General features: G+C 40.5%; 1 protein-coding gene across 19 annotated transcripts in view; it reads left to right on the forward strand.

The window, feature by feature from the left end:
• The window catches only part of TENM2 (teneurin transmembrane protein 2), a 1291038-nt gene that overhangs the window by 907695 nt on the left and 364017 nt on the right, over window positions 1–19326 (forward strand). For 16 of the 19 annotated variants that reach the window (XM_053907069.1, XM_053907085.1, XM_053907071.1 and 13 more), the window contains one exon: window positions 6187–6396. The exons of the other annotated variants lie outside the window; for them this stretch is intronic. In XM_053907069.1, the coding sequence (XP_053763044.1) occupies window positions 6187–6396 (210 nt within the window). The remainder of the gene's footprint in view (window positions 1–6186; window positions 6397–19326) is intronic. 19 annotated transcript variants of the gene reach the window in all.

The raw sequence follows: 19326 nt of genomic DNA on the forward strand, positions 1-19326 counted from the left end.
AGAGAATTGAGCTAAAGTTTCAGGGTACCTTGTTTGTGCCTTTTGTGGCAGTCACTATGGCTACCATGCCCCAGTGTGTCACTGAAGCCCATCATACCTTGAAGAATGTCCCACTACACAGCCCTCCGCAAACCACATTTGCAGAACTAGGCAGAACTCCAAAAACTGATATATTTTCCTGAAAAATGTTCTCATGGAACTCAAAAGCAAGTAGGCCCACATTTTTAAAAAATTCATTGATTACAAGCAATAGGAAGGCAGTATCTCAGATACTGAAATTATTTCTCTTTACACAAATAGGTACCTCACTCTTTAAACCCATCAAAAATACGGGTTTCACAAACCTCAAGCATTTGGGGAGGAAAATGGTTAGTCAAATATCTGAATAAGCAGAAAGTACTAGGAAATGTCATTAGGACAATTGTTTGAATTCTCTAACCAACTGTTTAGTCTACGTTAATACAGTTATTTTGCAATACTCAACTTTAACTCAAAAGCTATTTTTTATTAAATTCTTGAACTTACAGAGCCACAGAGGATTTCCAGTTTCTGGTTCACAAATTGCTTCCTGTCTTCACAAATCATTATTTATTCGATGTGAGTGGTCACTGTGGTAATTTCCAGGAGGAGCCTTGATTCTGCCCATGGTTAATTACCTCCCCTAGGATAACCTCAATGGTACATTCCAGAAGGGGACTGATGAGTTTGGGGTTCACATCCCATTCATTTGTTAGCAATTATTCTTGTCTGATGCAGAAATACTAGAATGAACCATTCAAGGCTTGAGTTTTGGAGTCAGATTGCCTGGATTCAAATCCAGCTATTTCTGCTGTTTGCTACCAGAGCATTGATAGGAAAGATAGCCTATTTCTTTATCTGTAAATGGGGGTGATAATAGTGCTTGGTTCATAGAAAAGTTGTGAGTATTGAAAAGAAAAATACATGCATAATATTTGCTCATTTCTTAGCACAAAGCGAGATCTTACTTTTAAATGGTAATACCGCCATTGAAATTATTATTTTGGGTTTGCTTATTCCTGGTACTCGGTTTTTGTTTGTTTAGTTTTTTTTTTTTTTTGGTTTTGGTTTTTTGGTTTCTTGTTTGTTTTTTTACTGTCTTCTGATCATTCTGTCTGTTCCACCAAATATTGACACCTTGTCACTACATAGATCGATTATGCATTGTCTATACAGAATATTTTAATATCTTCTTGCCATTAATCTTTTGAATGAAAAAGAAACCAGTTGTTTTAAGTGAATTTTGGGAATTGATCTGCAACATGGTCCCTATCATAAATTAGTGGATGTATTAACAACATTTGGGCAGACCAGCAATTTCACAGATAATATTTACTGCTTTGGGGATGGAGGGGAGATTGTAGCCCTTTCTTGGAGAACTAAAGTTGAATCCAAATCAGATTAAGGAGGGAAAATGGTGGTGTAATTGAGATGATGGGAATTGGAGTAATGTTCCTTCAAACACAGATGGTGTAGGATGAAGTTTTCAGGTATGGCTGAAGCTGTTGGTGAATGAAGGCCTGGATCATGGGTGGCAAATAAGCTCTTGGCACCTTCTGCCTTTCCTCTATTCCTGGTCCAGGATTGTTCTAATTGATCGTGCCACTGTTTCCCACTGAATCCAGGGCACCCCCGAATCCTTCTCAATACAGCAATCCAAAACTACCAATCTATCCTAGTTATCAAGGGAACTTCTTTGTCCAGCTGTAGATCTTTTAATCAGAAATATTTTACGAGTTGAAACTATCTCAAAATCTTACTCATTTGGAAAAAGATAAATTAGTAAAATCTAAATTAGTCTCCATTTTCAAGGTTGTGGGGGAACCCAATCACACAGATAATTAGTTAGACTTTGATTTACATGGGGATCTTGGAAAAGACACACACATACACACCCACACATACACAAGACCATATGAGTTTAATGAATGACATATTGCTGCCTTTGCATGTTTCCTCTTGCTGTTTTAACAGATTAATTAAACCAAGTTTCCCTCTATTTTCTGGGGACTCTCTACACATTCAAAAGGAAACTTCAGAAATAGTTTGGGGGTCAGGGCATCTGTGTAATGCATAAAGTAGGAATTAGATAAGTACATATCCCTGGTTACACGCCCATCCCACACTAGGTATTTTAGTAAGAAATCATGGTCTATAAAGTGAGCCTGTATAAGTTCCAACTTTTTCCCCTGTACTTTGGAACCTGTTTGTGTCTGTACAGATGGTCTCTGTCAGTTGGAATAGTCGGGGGAAAAATGTAGCATAAGTGAACAAAATTAGCAAATGACATAGCAAACAGAGAACAGCACACAATTTGATTGGGGACAGATCTAGGGACTGAGAAATTTCCCAAGTAATGGTAGGTACCATCAAGCAGCTTAAGGAGTTACCAAAGCACAGATTTAAAGAAGGCAGGAAAATAACAGGAATCAGACAGTTCCATGATATGTATTTCAATACATTGACGTAACCCCAGTGCTTTCATTGTGGTATGACTGCTCTTCCATTGTCTGTATTTGTATAAATTAAAAAGCAGTTCTGTCTGTACTATATGATATGAATTCATGCTGAACAAAATTTCAAAAAGTTCATGTAAAGAGTGATTTCACAGCAACTATCATATCAGGCTCCTGGAAAATTGCACTTGAACTTCAGTTCCACCTCAGTCACTCAAAGGAATTTAAAAATTGGCTTCCAGCCATTCTTGTTCTTCAACATGCATTTCCAGATATGCCTCAATAATACAAACATTAAAGCCTATTGATTGTGAGTTAGAATCTGTTCTTACCAGAGCCTCACTGCTAAGTGGACGTCAACACTGACTTCACTGTGCCCTGGTCAGGACACCTCCAAATTCAGGGCGTTGAAGAAAGCACAGGGTAACACTGCTGTGAAGGAACCACTTTGAACTTCATAACAAAATTACAAGAAAAGCTTTGAACTCTGCCAGATGATAGATGCTATAAATAACCATTTATTCAAAGAAATGTTTCTTACTTGAAATCTTGAGAGTGCCTTGGGACTAGGAGATGGGAAACAGGAAACATGATTTGTAAATCAACCCTCCCTGCTCCTTATAGGTCATTGTCGTCTTCTTCTTCGTCTTCTCCTTTTCCTTTTCCTCTTCCTCCATCATCGTTGTCATCGTTGTCATCGTTGTCATCGTTGTCATCATCATGCTGTTAGGGCAAACGCAATACAGAGTGGTTAGAGGGTAGATTTTGGAACACACAAACCTGAGTTTTACTCCTGGTCCCTGTCACCTGCTAACTATGAGTTTTACTGCTCTGTGCCTCAGTTTCCCCACTTACAAAATGGGGATTATAATAATTCTAACCTCATAGGATTATTTTGGGAAATAGATGTTATATATAAAGTGGCTGACACAGTGAGTGGCAGACAGTCATTGCACAGAAACATTGGCAGTTAAAATCCTAACGATGGTAGTTAGTAGAGGGATAACTATGGGAGAAGTATTGATTAATGTTAGCCCCAACTCTGATGGAACTCTGAGGTGTTCAGGCTCGCTTTGTGAGAGCCTCTGGTAGGAACATGCCTTACATGGCTTCCAAACTGTTATACATAAATTGATTTTTTCAAATCAAACTCCACTTACCCATTGTTCTATTTCAAGGATGATGATTTGTTAACTGTGTTACTGGACAGGAGCCCCTAACATGTGAGCTGTAAGAGTCTCTTATTCCCTGTCTCTTTCTGCAACTCCCATCCTCAAAAAGGGCAATAAGCTAGTGGCTTGGGGGCTCGGTGCTACTGTTTGTCATGTTTCCTCTTACCAGAGGTCCATTTCCTCTTGTTTCAAAGATTGTTCAGGCATCAACTGTCCTGGGAATTCTTGTTGAACTTTCCACCCTGACCTCTCCCTGGCAGGGCTAGACCAAGTGTCCCTTTCCTTCACCTCGACAACACCATGTCATTACATGCCTCCTCCTCTTATCACATGGTACTTACTGTCTGCCTCCCCCACTAGACTGTGACCTCTATGAGGGTAAGAATGATGTCTTATTTTTTTATGTTTATTTATTTATTTTGAGCGAGAGAGAGAATGTGTTTGCACAAGCAGGGGAGGGGCAGAGAGAGAGGGAAAGAGAGAATCCCAAATAGGTTCCTCACTGTCAGCACAAAGCCCTAGGCAGGGCTCAATCTCATGAATCATGAGATCATGACATGAGGCAAAATCAAGAGTTGGACAGTTAACTGAGCTACCTAGGTGGCCCTGTCTTTTTTTTTATGTTCTCAATATTGAGTGGCTTATACATAAGACTCACTTTTAAATTTTACTGAACCAAACTGATCTAACAATAACATTTAGTGCCCTGAGGAATAGATCGAGAAATACAATTGTAAAGGTGGCCACAAAAAAATGGCATCCATTTGAGGTGCTGAAAACATATTCACATATGTAGTGCATCTAAAAGCAGGAAAACACATTTCTTCTGACTCAGATACTTCTTGCCTGAGTTGAAACTCTAACCTGATTTCTTAGGTTTGCTTTGTCAACACCCTACCCTTCTTTCCACACCTCCAGCTCTAGGGCATATCCCGTGGGCTGCTAGTCTTGGCTCATTTTTTTGAACTTCCCAAATGAGCAAACCAGCATGCAAGCAATTGCAAGGACCCCAACATGTAAGGGTGAATCAGGTGAAAGTACACACAGCAATTATCTTCACTCAGCAATTTGGCTGCCAGGACCTCCCTGCCATGTGAAAGAGAGGTTGCAGCAGGCTTCTGTGTGGTAGGAGAACTTTTTGACCCTCTCGCAGCTCCAAGTTACTGCCCACCACCTGCGGGCTGGCTACTCTTCCTCCTGCCTGGAGTAGCCTAGCTTTGTAGGAATTCCCCCATAGTATGCAAAACAAAACAAGAACAAAACGGTGGTGGACAGAGTGGGGGCATTGGCAAATTCTTTAGGATGCAAATGTGTGGCCCTTTCTACCTCTACCCTAAACCAGTTTGGTTGCTCATTCATTCCGCAAGTGCTGTTAGTTAGGAAATTATTGAGGGTACAGGGGTGAGTAATGTAGGCAGATGTCCACCTTCACATAGTATTAAGGGGTATGAAGAAACTTAAACAGGCTAATAGGATAGAGCACATAGGTGAGCAGCTTGCAAGAAGGCAAACAGGAAAAGTTTCTAGGGAAGGAGCAGGCTTGTAAAAATCAGTGAGATGGCAGGTGGGGAGAATATTCCACACGGAGGAACAGGAAATGTAAAGACTCAGAAGACAGAATGATATGGCATGTTCAAGCAACAGAAGTAAAGATGGCTACATTGGCTGGAGAATAAGGGGGCAAGTAGAGGCCGCTATTGGAAGTAAGGTAGAAGAAGCAGCTTGTGCCAGAGGAGACAAAACACGTAGGTCATCACAAGGAGTCTTGGTTTCTTTCTACATGTAGTGGGAAGCCGTTGAAGGGTGCCAAGCAGGAAAGTGATGAGACCTGATTTCTGTCTTGAAAATATTACTCTGGGGGTGCTGGGTGGCTCAGTCAGATGAGCATCTGACTTCAGCTCAGTTCATGATCTCACGGTTTATGAGTTTGAGCCCTTTGTCAGGCTCTCTGCTGTCAACACAGAGCCTACTTCAGATCCAGTGTGCCCTGCCCCCACTCATGCTCACGTGTGCTCTCTCTCAAAAATAAACATTATATATATATATATATATATACATACATACACACACACACACACACACACACACACACACATATTCTGGCTGCTGTAGAGAAGGGATGCAGACAGTAGGGGGTGTCTGGATGTATGGCAAGAGAGGAAGCAGGGAGACCAGTAAAAGAGATAGTCCAGTGAGAGATTATAGGGAATTATAGTAGGGCTGTAACAGGGAAGATAGAAAGAAATGGATGTTTTCCTGAATGATTGCACTTCAGCCCTTTAGATGGATATTTCCACTCATGCTCATTTTGTGAAATATGTAGCTACCTGCAGTATGAATTTGGACATTTGGAGAAACATCAAAACACTCAAAAAAACACATTTGGAGCATTTCTTTCTTTCTTTCTCTTTTCTTTCTTTTCTTTCCTTTTTTTTTTTTTTTTTGGATATTTATATTGTGAGGTGGTTTCAATGTAACTTTCTCTGGATGCTCTCATGACACTCATTGCTGACCTTTGACCCCTCTGTCCTCTTTCCCAGGTCGTCCCATTCCACCTACATCCTCGTCTAGCCTCCTCCCATCTGCTCAGCTGCCTAGCTCCCATAATCCTCCACCAGTTAGCTGCCAGATGCCATTGCTAGACAGCAACACCTCCCATCAAATCATGGACACCAACCCTGATGAGGAGTTCTCCCCCAATTCATACCTGCTCAGAGCATGCTCAGGGCCCCAGCAAGCCTCCAGCAGTGGTAAGGAAACTGTGGTGTCTGAATGTGTGGTGTTGTCTGTGTGACATTCTCATGTCTCCGGCAGAATGACAACTCTGACTCGAGGGCTGGGGAGAAGGTGGTGTGGGCAGCATCAGGTGAAATACGCTTGTCGCTTTGTGGCATTGCTGTTCCAGGATACATTTATTGAAGGTCGCAGTTACTAAAGAGGTTTTGCTTATCTTAACAGGGCTTGGGCCTCCTTCAGTGAGAGGGATTTGCCCACTGCTGCACATGAGAGCCCTCGGGTCTCAAAGGTGAAGTGTAGAGAGACAATGGAATATTGAATTTTGTATTACTACCATTCTGGTCATAGCCGAGTGACCCTGGACACCCTCACGTGCCCAATTTGTGTGCATTTCAGATCTCTTGCTTTTTGATGGTTGGCTTCTGACTCTTTCTCGCTTGCTTGTTTAGATGATTTTGTGATTAAAATGCATTCCCTTGACATGAATACTGAATGCCTTGCCAAGTCTAAAGTGTTTGGGGGGTGACCTCTCCTATAACCCTCGGCATGTACCACTTCACTTGAATTTAACAAGCTGATCGCATGGTACCATGATAAATATTGCCTCTAAAACTTGAATTCTCCTTGTGGTTTTCACCTGCACAGAGCAGAGGCACTGGTCACAAGGTTCTGTGCCACCTCTGAGGATTTTGTGGCTACTGCTGCAGCTCCAATCTCTGGATTTTAGGTAGAATTGCCCTGGGCTCAGCAGTGGTCATGCCTTATTTTGATGTCTTGTTGGTAAAATGTTCACAAAACATATAAACATAGGAGTGGACGACATCTAGGGTTAAGTACCCATGGCCCAAAGAGAGACGTTTTCAGAAATTAATTGTTCCTGACCCAAAAGCTTTGGAGTTATCGTCTCAATATGTTAATTAACATATCCCATCAAAGGCAATAAGGAGCTTTCCATGCCAAGAGTGCACCTTGGTGAGGTTGTGTTTTGGCTTCATCCACGAGAATATGCCACCACAGGCCTCAACCTCTGGTTTAGAGAGGACCCCCCAAATATACTGAAGATGATTCATTCTGAAGATGGAATGATGGACTGCTCTCTATGATGGCCCATGCCCTTCTTCAAAGCCAGGCCTGATATATTTAGTAAACTCGTATTCTTTTTCAAAAAAATTACCTAATCAAATCTCTCATCAAATGAGCAATCCATTGTTGATATTATGAAGGCCTTTAATCTACCATAAATCTTTATTAGAACTCATCAGAGCTTCTAGTTTGAGAGAAATGTGATTATGGCACTCTTAAAATGACATTACATCATTGGGGTGATTGGTTTATCATTTGGAGAAGAGACATCAATCATAACTAGCATAACCACACAGTAAATGAATTCAACCTTTCTACCGCGGAACAATGACACTGTAATTGCTCAAAATCAGGCTTAAAATGAAATCGGAAAATGCTCTTTCTTCAAATGTGATGTTAACTTAATGGAATATATTATGAAAAATCATGTTTGAGGAAATTCTATATAATTAAAAATATGTGGAAATATATTCCCTTTTTCCTTTCATTGGAACCTGATTTTAGCTACAGAACCACTTTTTGCTGCAGAGATTATGTTGCATTTAATTGAACTATCCTCGCTTATGTTTTGCTGCTTTTTATTTCATACTATGTAATCGTGATGAATATTGTATTATGAAGGACAAGAGGCTTTTGAAATGAGGTGCACCTGCTGATAGCTTTTTAAAAACAGACAATTATTAGGGAGAAAATGAGCTTTTAAAAAGTATATCCTTTTATGCATATATAGATAGCCAGGCAAAGATGATTTCCATAAGAGAGGTCAGTTTGTATCTCAGGGCCATACAGAACGTTTTCTCAGTGATAACACTGAGTGATTTCTTTTCCTTTTTGACATTGTATCAGATTGTAAGTTGTTGATAGGGTATTTTTGTTGGCTTTCTGACTAATCAAGACCTCATTTTGGTGGACACAACAGTTCTGTGTGTTCGGAGTCAAACTTATCCATTTTTCATCAGTCACATCAATTTGTTCAGCTCGCTTAAGATTGATAGTGATTTAAGCTTCAGCAACAGGGAAAATACCACAGAACATTTGAGGGTCCATTTTCATCCCAAATGAGAGCTGTATGGATATGATTTCTTCACCCGAGGGGTGAACACCCGATTGTGCAATACCCTTGTTTTCAGCAGGTACTTATATGAAAACTTGCTAAAGCTCTGGCCAACAGGCAGTCATTCAAAATTCTTGACTCTCGCTTAGCTAAGTGAGTGTAAATCCAGTACAAATATGTGTGCTCTTAGGTGTGTGTGTGTCTTGTGGAATGGATTTGGGGTCTAGGGCGATTTGGGGATTCTATCAAGATCTGAATGCTGTTGCCATGAATTTAGATTTGACATAAAGGATCAAAAATAGAGTTTGACACAGAAGATGCAAAGTACAAAGCCGTGTCTCCGTGTTCTGAATTGAATTTGATGAAAGGGGCTGGATTTTCTGTAGGTGTCTTGACACAAACAAAATGACCAGGTGATTGGTTGTGTTACGTTTAGCTGGTTAATTACACAGAATTTTTTAAGTTGGTTTCTTGTCACTGACCTTGTGTTCTGAAGATCTGGTACCAATTTGATCTTTGTCTCTTTCTTAAGTGCAATAAAACCTCTTCCAACATATTCAGCCCATACATGACAGTAAAAAAAATTTATTTGGCCTCTTCTTGTTGCTGTTAATACTTAACATTAGTGAAGCCCATCGTTAGGAGAGTCGCTGTGCACATTTCCTGCCCAAAGAGCCTCTGTTCTAAAGAGACAAACTGGACATAAGCTACACAACTAAAATGTTTTGACAACATGAAAACATCCTCAAAGCAACAAGAAAACTTCACCTTTATGACTTGACTGTCATTATTTTCTATGATGGTAGTGTATTTTTTAGTGGACAGTACTAAAACCTCAGCACCTCCGGAGCCAAATTGTTCTAACCCTCAATCTATGCCAATCGAGCAGATATCCAGATATGGCTAGTGAGATGCTTTGAAGAGTGGTGTTTTCCTTTCCCTTCAAGTTTTTTCTTCCAGGTAGCTGAGCTCTGGCAAGTGGCTCATCCCGTGTTCTGATCTTCTGCCAGGGTGGGTTAGCTCCAGAGTTGTTTCCTGTATACAGAAGCATAATTTCAAATCCTATGAAATAACTCATCTGGAAAAAAATCTGGATCCCAGCAGCAGCATAATGGAGGATCCTGCAGATGGAAGAATAAGACAACCTTCCAAATCAGAATAGGGTTGCAGTTTGCTATCAGCATACAAGGCAGAAAATATACATGCAGCCACATGATAATCTAAAAACATTGGCTCACCTCCCCTCTCATAAAAGGTTGAATTTTGGGTTTTTTTTAAGTCTAAATAAAGGGTTTAAAACCTTCATTAGTAACATCAAACTATACAGAAGGAATGTAAAAAGGAAGTCTCTGCCAGGACCCTTTCATTTGGTCCTTTGTGGCAAAAGAGATGTCTCAGTTGGAGAGTCTTCATTTGTGCATTAAAGGTGCCCGAGCCCTTTTTAAAAAAAGCAATGTCGGGGTGTCTGGGTGGCGCAGTCGGTTAAGCGTCCGACTTCAGCTCAGGTCATGATCTCGCGGTCCGTGAGTTCGAGCCCCGCGTCGGGCTCTGGGCTGGTGGTTCAGAGCCTGGAGCCTGCTTCCGATTCTGTGTCTCCCTCTCTCTCTGCCCCTCCCCCGTTCATGCTCTGTCTCTCTCTGTCTCAAAAATAAATAAAACGTTAAAAAAAATTTTTAAAAAAAAAGCAATGTCTTAGTTAATTATAAACAAAAATAGTACATCAGGACCAGCCAGCTTCAGGTTTCCATGAGTGGCCCAAGAATTCAGTTGCTTACCTAACTTAATGATTACCTTACTTATTCAGCATCAGAAAGCAAGAACTCCATCACTTCCCACCTCTTGGCCAAGATCCAGTGTAGAGAACAACTCCATTCATTTATTCAGCCATCCATGCATTCACTCATTCAACCATCTATTCATTTGTTCATTTTCTTATATCTCCCCCATAATATTTGATAGCTTATAACACTTTTTTTTTTACTGGAAAACTATAATTAGATGACACAATAAGGGTGAAGGAAAAATGTATGGGAGATAGGGTGGGAAACATATGTATAGGCTCATATGTAAAGTCACATTCCGTTTTTTAAGATAGGCAGAAAATTTGATTCTAAGCTTCCTAGAAACCAAAGAAAAAAGGGAAACACATTTAGGACAAGATGCATAACATCCATGAGATGAAAACAAATCAACTTCTTCAGGGAAATTCTATGAATTCTCATAGGGAGGCCAGAAATAAATTTCCCTTAAAAGAGATAATGTGTGCATCCCAGATGACTAAATTCTCAGTACCATGCCATAATACATTTGCTAAAGAATTTCCTGTCAAAATTTCTTGTAAATGTCCCCCACATAAGCCATAGAAAACACTTGCAGTTAAAAGACAATTCTACAAATGTCCAAACATTGCACAGCCCAGGGATAAAACTTGATCCATAGATAAACCTTAGTTTTACCATGTATATACCGCATTCCCGGAGACAAGAGACCTTAAATATCATTGCTCATGACTAAATTTTTCTAGGAATTAACTACTTTGAGGTTGTAGTTAGACCTATAAAAACAGACATTCTATGTTACAAATTTGTCTGCATAGCCAGAGATATGTTATAACTTCTATATTCTGATGAAAATGAAAGCACACCATTCAAGGGTGGCCCACCCATCGTCCATGGGGCTGGATTTGGGACAAGCAAAAAGGGGGTACCCAGAATTTTTCTTAAGTTAATGAAACTTCTTCCCCTTTATTATATTTTAGGTTTGGGTGAATTTTTTTTCCTCTAACATACTATAAATTGTCTTGCCCTCTTAAGCAGCTATGCTCAGTGTAATTTAATTCAGTTTTGGATTTTCTGAAGAGCTCACAGCAATTACTATGCACATTGATGATTGTCCTGTGCTGATAACACTGACTCCTTTTCTGAAAGTCATTGTACAGCGTGAGGTGCTTTGCCACCTCTCCGCATGTCCTGCATTTTGACTTCATCTTCTGCCCTTTGTAGGCTCTGCTGTCTCCTCTGCTTCACTCCATCATGTGGAGACCTCCACCGCAGGGTTTCTGATCTCAGATTCATAGCAGATGCTCAATATTTATTAAATAAATTAATTAATTGTCTTCAGTAAATCCCTTCATTTTATTAATCGACTTATTTTTATCATGTATGATGGAAAAAAACAGATAATTAAAGGGAAGGAGGGCAGATCAGAATGTCTCCACGTGGGGAATATGCTTATTTTGTAAAAAATATTCAACAGACCTCTTTTGTGTTCTGTTTTGGACATTTTTAGGCACTGTAGGCCTTTATAGTTCATATTTAAATGAGACGGTTTTTAAAAACCCTACTTGGGCACATTGTCGTGGCAGGGCCGGTGCAAAGAACAGGGTGGGTACTCTGGGTAGGACTCCTGACCAGAGAGGGTACACCTGTCTGGGAAAGACTTCCTTTCTCACTTGTGATCTTAGGGTCTGGAAATCAAGTCCCAACGTCATTCCCTTTATCACATTGATTTTGTTTCGTGCGTGAGCCACTTGGTTCTAAATTCTTCCCTGGCTCAACCTGGCTGTCTGAGTCAGATGTTCAGAGCTCCCTGTAACCCCTTCCTGGGACCCAGGCAGTGGTTGGCCCTGGCTGCTTCTCCTCCAGAGGAGTTCCCAGGCCCCTGGACAGCGTGGCCAAGTCCAGGGTGGTGTCTTGAGGGTGTAGAGGTCACAGAGACAGCCACTGCTCCTGCCCTAAGTGCATAGCCACATGGGGTTCGGCCCTCAGCCTGAGAATTTTTCCTCCCCTTATGTTAGCTGTTAGGTCAAGCACTTCATATACCTTTCTTCATTTACTGTTATGTGACCCCCCCCCCCCACCACATCCCAAGGCAGTAAGGTTTGCCATTGTACCCATTTTATTGATGAGACAACTGAGGCACAGAGAAGTGAAGTAACTTGCCCATATCACAAAGCTGGGAAATGAAGAACCTGGATTTCAAATCCAACTTTCCTAACTTCAGAGACTTTTTTCCTCATCCCTCTCTTAAATGTTAAAATATTTGTGTAGCTTAAATAGATATACAGAATGCAGTGAAAACAATATATTAAGGGGGATGGGCTACAGTTTTTTAAAGTCTGAAAAAATGATGACGGCATCACACAATACTCTTCCACTTCTCTGAGAAGCACACGTATCCCCACACTTTTCCCCTAGACTTGGGTTTAATAAATTTCAGAGGGGGTTAGAAACTGTGACTTTATGGCTCCCTTCAAGTGTTCTTCTGGTCTGATAAGTTTGGGAATCACAGACGTAATGGGGCAGCTCTGAAGTGGAAATTGGAGAACTCGGTTGTTCTCTGCTCTGTACCTGATTCACAGCTTGATCTTTGGCAAATCATTCAGTTACCCTGTGCTTCTGCTTCCCTACCTGTCAAGGTTGTCCTTGGGACCAAAAGGTCTCTAACCTTCTATTCTTGCTCTAACATTCTTTTTGTAAGTCCCTTGTGCCCAGCTTGACCAGGCTGTCCCAGTTATAGGGCCCCCATACCCTCCTCCTGGGTAGTCTGGATTTCGCTCCACCCTCTAGGCCACTGACCTACAGTCAGCAAAGCAGCTCCCTGCCGTTTTCTGGCAGAAGATGAGAAATGTGACCTGGGGGCCTGTAACACTTAGCTGAAAATGTTAAAAACCAACCCGGCAGCAAGTGAAAAAAGCATACTGTCTCCAGCACTGACCTGGGCTCCTAGAGATTCACCCCGGCCTCTGAAACAATGTCTCTTACCCTGAGAATTGGGAAATGATGGTTCTCAAGACTCCTTCCTGATGCTGGTAACTAGCCCAGGAGTACAGCAAACAGAGACCAGACCTTTTCTGATGTGCCTTCTTGCAACACAGATACACTTTTTGATTGAAGGTCCATCAATTTCCAGCCCAGCTAGGGTTGGAACCGCTTTTCTGTACCATGGTGCAAATGAGCACACAGGCAAGATGGACAGGTAATTCCTTTGGAGATGCGCAGCATAGAAGTGACATATGGCACAGAACTGCTCCTCCTCAGCAAATAATCTTGCTATTGACAAAATTCCCAAGGTCGATAAGTGTTGTGTACATTCTACCTCTCCATCTCTGTCCCTGTTCCTTGGTACATACACAAAGAGGTCCTAGGCAAGCCCAGAAAATAGTAGCTATATGCCACATCTTAACAGTTTCCTGCCCTAACAGCTTTTATCCAGAACTTCAGCTTCTCCCAAAGTCCCTTAAAAACTGCATTTAATCTTAAGTAGCTTCTTGCATACTTTTCAATAGCCATTTTAAAGTGTGGCCCCATTCCCTTATTAAAGATATCTCAGTTCTCTCTTGAATGAAAAGATGGATTACATTTACCAATGGGAAGTTTCAATAGAAGTTAGAGTCCTAGCCCCAGGTAAATCTCTTGACGTCTCCCAAAATAATACAGAGTAACCATATTCTTAAGAGTTGGACTCTGAGGTCTGTCCTACTTGGATTCACATTATAGCTCAGCCACTTTCTAACACAATAATGTTGAACAACATAATCTAGGTCTCCTTTTTTTTTTTAACCTGTAAAACAGTAGTAAAAGTAATAAAGCTTCTACAGTTGTAATGAATATTAAATGGCATTTTTTTGCATTAAATATTTTGAAAGGAGAATTAGACAGTTGGAGCAGAGGTCAGGTTTGATACTATTTTTTAGTTTAGCTAACACTTATTGTAGTAATGTATATATATATATATATATATATATATCCGGAAATCTTCCATTTCTACCATTTTTTAAATATTTATTTTGGGGAGGGCATAAGTGGGGGAGGGACAGATAGAGGGGGACAGAGGATCTGAAGCAGGCTCTGTGCTGACAGGCTGACAGCAGTGAGCCCAATGTGGGGCTCAAACTCACAAACTGCAAGATCATGACCTGAGCCAAAGTTGGACGCTCAACCAACTGACCACTCAGACTCCACCCCCACCATTTTTACCATTCTTAAGCATACAGTTCTATGGCATTAAATGCATTCACAGTGTTGTAATCACCCCACCACCCATCTCCAAACATCTTAATCTTCCCTAACAGAAACTTTGGACTCATAAAACACTCTCTACTTCCCCTCCCCACCCCACCCCCTGCAACCACCATATTATTTTGTCTCTATAAGTTGGACTACTCTAGGTACCTCCTAGAAGTGGAATCACACAGTATGTGTCCTTTTGTAACCAGCTTATTTCACTCAGGACAGTGTTTTCAAGGTTCATCCATATTGTAGCATGTGTTAGAGCTTCCTACCTTGTTAAGACTGAACAATATTCTTTTGTATCTCTATGCCACATTTTGTTTATTCATGCATAGGTCAATGGACACTTGGGTTGTTTCCACCTTTTGGTTATTGTGAATATAGCTGCTATGAACATGGGTGTGCAAACATCTGTTCCAATACCTGCTTTGACTTCTTTTAGGTATATCAGCCAGGAGTGAAATCACTGAAACATACAGTAACTCTGTGTTTAATTTTGTGAGGACTTGCCATACTGTTTTCAATAGTGGCTATACCATTTTACATTTTCTCCAGAAATGCACATGGATTCCAGTTTTTCTCTGCCCTTACTGATGATTATTTTGTTTCCTTTTTTTTTTTTAGTATAGTAGCCATTCTAATGAATGTGAGGTGATAGATCATTGTGGGTTTTTTTGCATTTTTCTAATTATTAGTGATCTTGAGCATCTTTTCAGGTACTTATTGGCCATTTGTGTGTTGTCTTTGGAGAAATATGTGCTTCAGTCCTTTGCCTAGCTTTTAATAAGATGTTTGTTGCTGTTGAATTGGAGTTCTTTATGTACTGTAGATACCAGTCACTTATTAGAAGTATGATTTGCAAACATTTTCTCCCATTCTGCAGGTTGCCTTTTCACTCTCTTGAGTGTCCTTGGATAGGCAAAGGTTTTTCATTTTGATGTCCACTTTCCCTACTTTTCTCTTTTGTTGCCTGTGCTTTTAGTGTCCTATAACAAACATTTTAAGGGCTTGTTCTATGGCAACCATTTTACTAATGTTTTTTATATGTAAATGATAGCTCATTTAATCCTCACCACTGAGAAAGAGAAAAGTAGCCCTTGGTGCTAGGAACCAGCCTGATGCCAACATCTAGGCAGAGGTGCTGTCTGGAGCTAGCCTAGCATCCCCAGCTGGGTCATGGTGTTCTCTCCTTTAGTAGAAACAATCTTGGAGAACACCAAAACGCAACAAGGCCACTGTGTGGCTAGGATGAAATAAAAATAACACCACTTTATAATATTGCTTAAACACAGACAGAAACAAGGTTGTTATCCCAAACACAAATATTCAAAACATTTCCCTCTCCAGGCTGAAAGGAGTGTTCTTTCTTTATCAGTTATAGCATCAGCCTCTTCTTGTCAACCCTTCCTATAGATACAATACATTGAAATGTCTGATCACAGAATCACCCCCTCTCTGACAGCACCAAATGCAGAGTGAACCTGTTTCCTTGAGCCTTCTCTAAGATCATGTAACACAGCCCCCTACAGTCCCCTTCTACTGAAGCACTCCATGGTTCCCCATTCCTCCTTGCAGTGAGTTAGTAAACTCAACTTTGTTTGACCACAACATGCTTTGTGGTGTTTTGTCTGGAGAAATTGACACCACTACACTGTGTTTTGCTATTCTCCCTGTTGTACAGAAGGGAAACCTATGGCACAGATTGGTTAAGTAACTTGCCTAAGGATACATAGTAATTAAGTAGTACAACAGGAACTTGACCCACAGGAATCAGTCTCTGGAGTGATAAGTGTATAGAAATTAAAGTAAATCTTTTTTTAATGTTTATTTGTTTATTTTGAGAGAGAGAGAGAGAGAGAATAGGGGAGGGGGGAGGGGCAGAGAGAAAGGGAGAGAGAGAATCCCAACCAGGCTCCCAGCTCTCAGTGCAGAACCTGACGTGGGGCTCAAACTCACAAACCATGAGATCATAACCCGAGCTGAAATCAAGAGTTGAACGCTTAATGGACTAAGCCACCCAGGCACTCCTAAAGTAAATTTTAAAAAGACAACTCCAGAAAAAAAATAATCAAAAAATTTAAAAATATTCATGATTTACCACATGGTTTAGCTCTGAATAGCATTTACATGGCCATAATAGTGTCAACATTTAATAACAGTCTAAGCATTATCTAAGAAAGATGGGGAGATGGAAAAGATACATCAGTACTGGGAAGGTAGAGCAAAAAGCCAAGATCAGCCTCTCCTATGTAAAAAAAAAAAAAAAAAAAAAGGTAAATATAGTTGCCTCTGGGAAGGAAAAAGTTGGTGGTGATGGAAAATGATTGCTATTTTTGAACCAAATGTTGTATAACTATTTGATCATTTAAACTGAGTTCATTTTCTCAATTTTGATCAAAAGAAAAAAAGTCAAAAGAAAATACAAAAGATGGGGCATGAAGAACACTTAATACAATGTCAGAACCTCCAAATGGTAGCTATTTAATATTCTCAGGCATATTGTCATTCAGCAAATATGTATTGATCAAGGGCTGTGTGTCTGAGACAGTGCTAGGTGTTGAATGGTTAGGCACTGGAGCATTTTTATCATATCTGTAGATTTGACTACACTTGTTTCTGTTGATTAGGGAGCCCCGTGCAGTTGTTAGGACTTTAGCTCTTTATCCCAACCCTGCCCCCTGCCTTACTCAAAATCCCCAGCTTAGGATGACCCAAAACAGAGAGAGTAATGTAACCACTCTGCTTCCTCATTACTAAGCCAGCATCCATCTCAGTACAGGTCCCATCTTGTTCCCAAAGTTTTCCCAACCAACTCTGCCCGACGTGAGCCAGAGTCAGAATTGCCTCACAGTCTTACAGTCTGCCTTATTCAATTTAGCACTTCATTACATTCTGATTTGTAATATTCTCTTGGTATTTCATGCATATAAGTCACTTGTGTCAACATTAAATTGTCACCACTTAAAGACAAGGGTCATTTCTTTGGTCTCTCTATATCATTTAATATTTGGTGCAAGTTGAGATGCATTCAAGGCATTCTCATTGATCCAGTTTTAAAAGGACAGTGGTAGACAGGAGCTGTATAGAGGCAGATGCATCTTCAGTGAAGGCCTTCCTACTTGGACCTGTTGACTGCAGGTCATTATAATGTTTGTAGATCTAAAATCATCTCTGATTGTGGGTGTGAGCTTGATCACTGTTAGAACAGAAGAGGGTACCATATGGCATGATGAGAAAAGATGCATATTTATCTAAGGAAGACTTATTTTTTCATTTTTTTTAGTAGCTGCTGCCCTGAGTTGATGGTGCCTTTGAGGTAGTTGCCTCTAATGCTAAGTTTTTGGTGGTATGGCCATAATCTCTAGGTACTAGTCTAGGGAATTCCTGGTTTTGGCAATCTGTATTAGTTTCCTATAGCTACTGTTAGATGGCACCTCAAACTGGGTGGTTTAAAACAATAGAAACTTACTCTCTCACAGTTCTAGAGGACAGAAGTCCAAAATCATGGTGTTGGTTGATACATGCTCCCTCTAAAGGCTCTTGGGGAAAACCCTTCCTTCCCTCTCCTGGCTACCAATAGTTGCCAGCAACACTTGGCATTCCTTGGTTGTAGCAATGTAACTCTAATTTCTGCCTCCATCTTTCCATGGTCATCTTCTTACTGTGTGTATCTCTGGGTCTCCAAATCCCCATTTTTAAGGATATCAGTGATTGGATTTAGGGCTCACTCTTACTCAGTATAATTAAGATGACTTAATTACATCTGTGAAGATCCTGTTTCCAAATAAGATCACATTCACTGATACCAAGGGTTAGGACTTCAACATATCTTTTCAGGGGCACAATTCAACACACATCAGCATCCAGTTGAATAGGAAGCAAGACAGAGCTGCTAGATGTTGTTTATGGAGATAGAGCTCAAAGCCTCCTATCTTATTTCTGCCACAATGGGAAACCATCATAGTCTTCTTTCCCCCCCCCTCCCGTGTTCTAGATCCCATCTGATCTCACCTTCTTCCTGTAGTATCCCCTCTCTGGAGGATCTTTGCCAGCAGGATTTAAATATGTTGGGAATTATTTCTCTCTGTGAAAAATTTCTAGGAAGTGTTTTCTATCCTCTCTCACTCTATTCTCACTTCCCACCTACTCTGCAACCTATTATTTTTGCTTAGTTATTAACTACTTCTACTACACTCACCAGAGCCTCCTATTTGCTAAATTTAGTAAACATTTCTAATCAGATCTCACAGTTTGTGACTGTTCTTCCTCCTTAACTGCCCTTTCCTTTGGCATCTCTGGTTCTACATACTTCTCTTCCTCTTTCCTTTGTTTCTGACCACTTCTGTCTTCCTATGAATACCTTTTCTCTGTTTATCCCTTAAATGCCAAAGCATTTGCAAGTTAAAACCCAGGCCCTTTTTCTTTTACTTTTTACACACTCTCCCATGGGGAGATCATTCACATTCAAAATTTAAATTACTGGTTATGACTTTATGGCCCCGCTATCCCTTTTTCCAGGTTAAATCTTTTACCTATCGTATCTAACTGCCCTGGATATTTCCGCTAGGATGTCCAATAGACAATTCAAATGTCAATTCCAGTTCTGGAATGAAACTTAACAGATTTAAACCCAAACATGTTCCTCCATCTGATCCTTCTCTGGTCTCCTTTATCTCAGTGCATGCCCCATCATCCAATCATTTGCTCAAGTCAGAAACCTAGAAGGCATCTTTCCCTCAATTCTACCGAAAATAAATTGCCAAACCCTATCATTTTTGACTCAGATATTTTTCTAT

Source organism: Panthera pardus, unplaced genomic scaffold, assembly GCF_024362965.1.
Source record: "Panthera pardus isolate Hobbes unplaced genomic scaffold, ASM2436296v1 HiC_scaffold_2, whole genome shotgun sequence".
Lineage (NCBI taxonomy): Eukaryota > Metazoa > Chordata > Mammalia > Carnivora > Felidae > Panthera > Panthera pardus.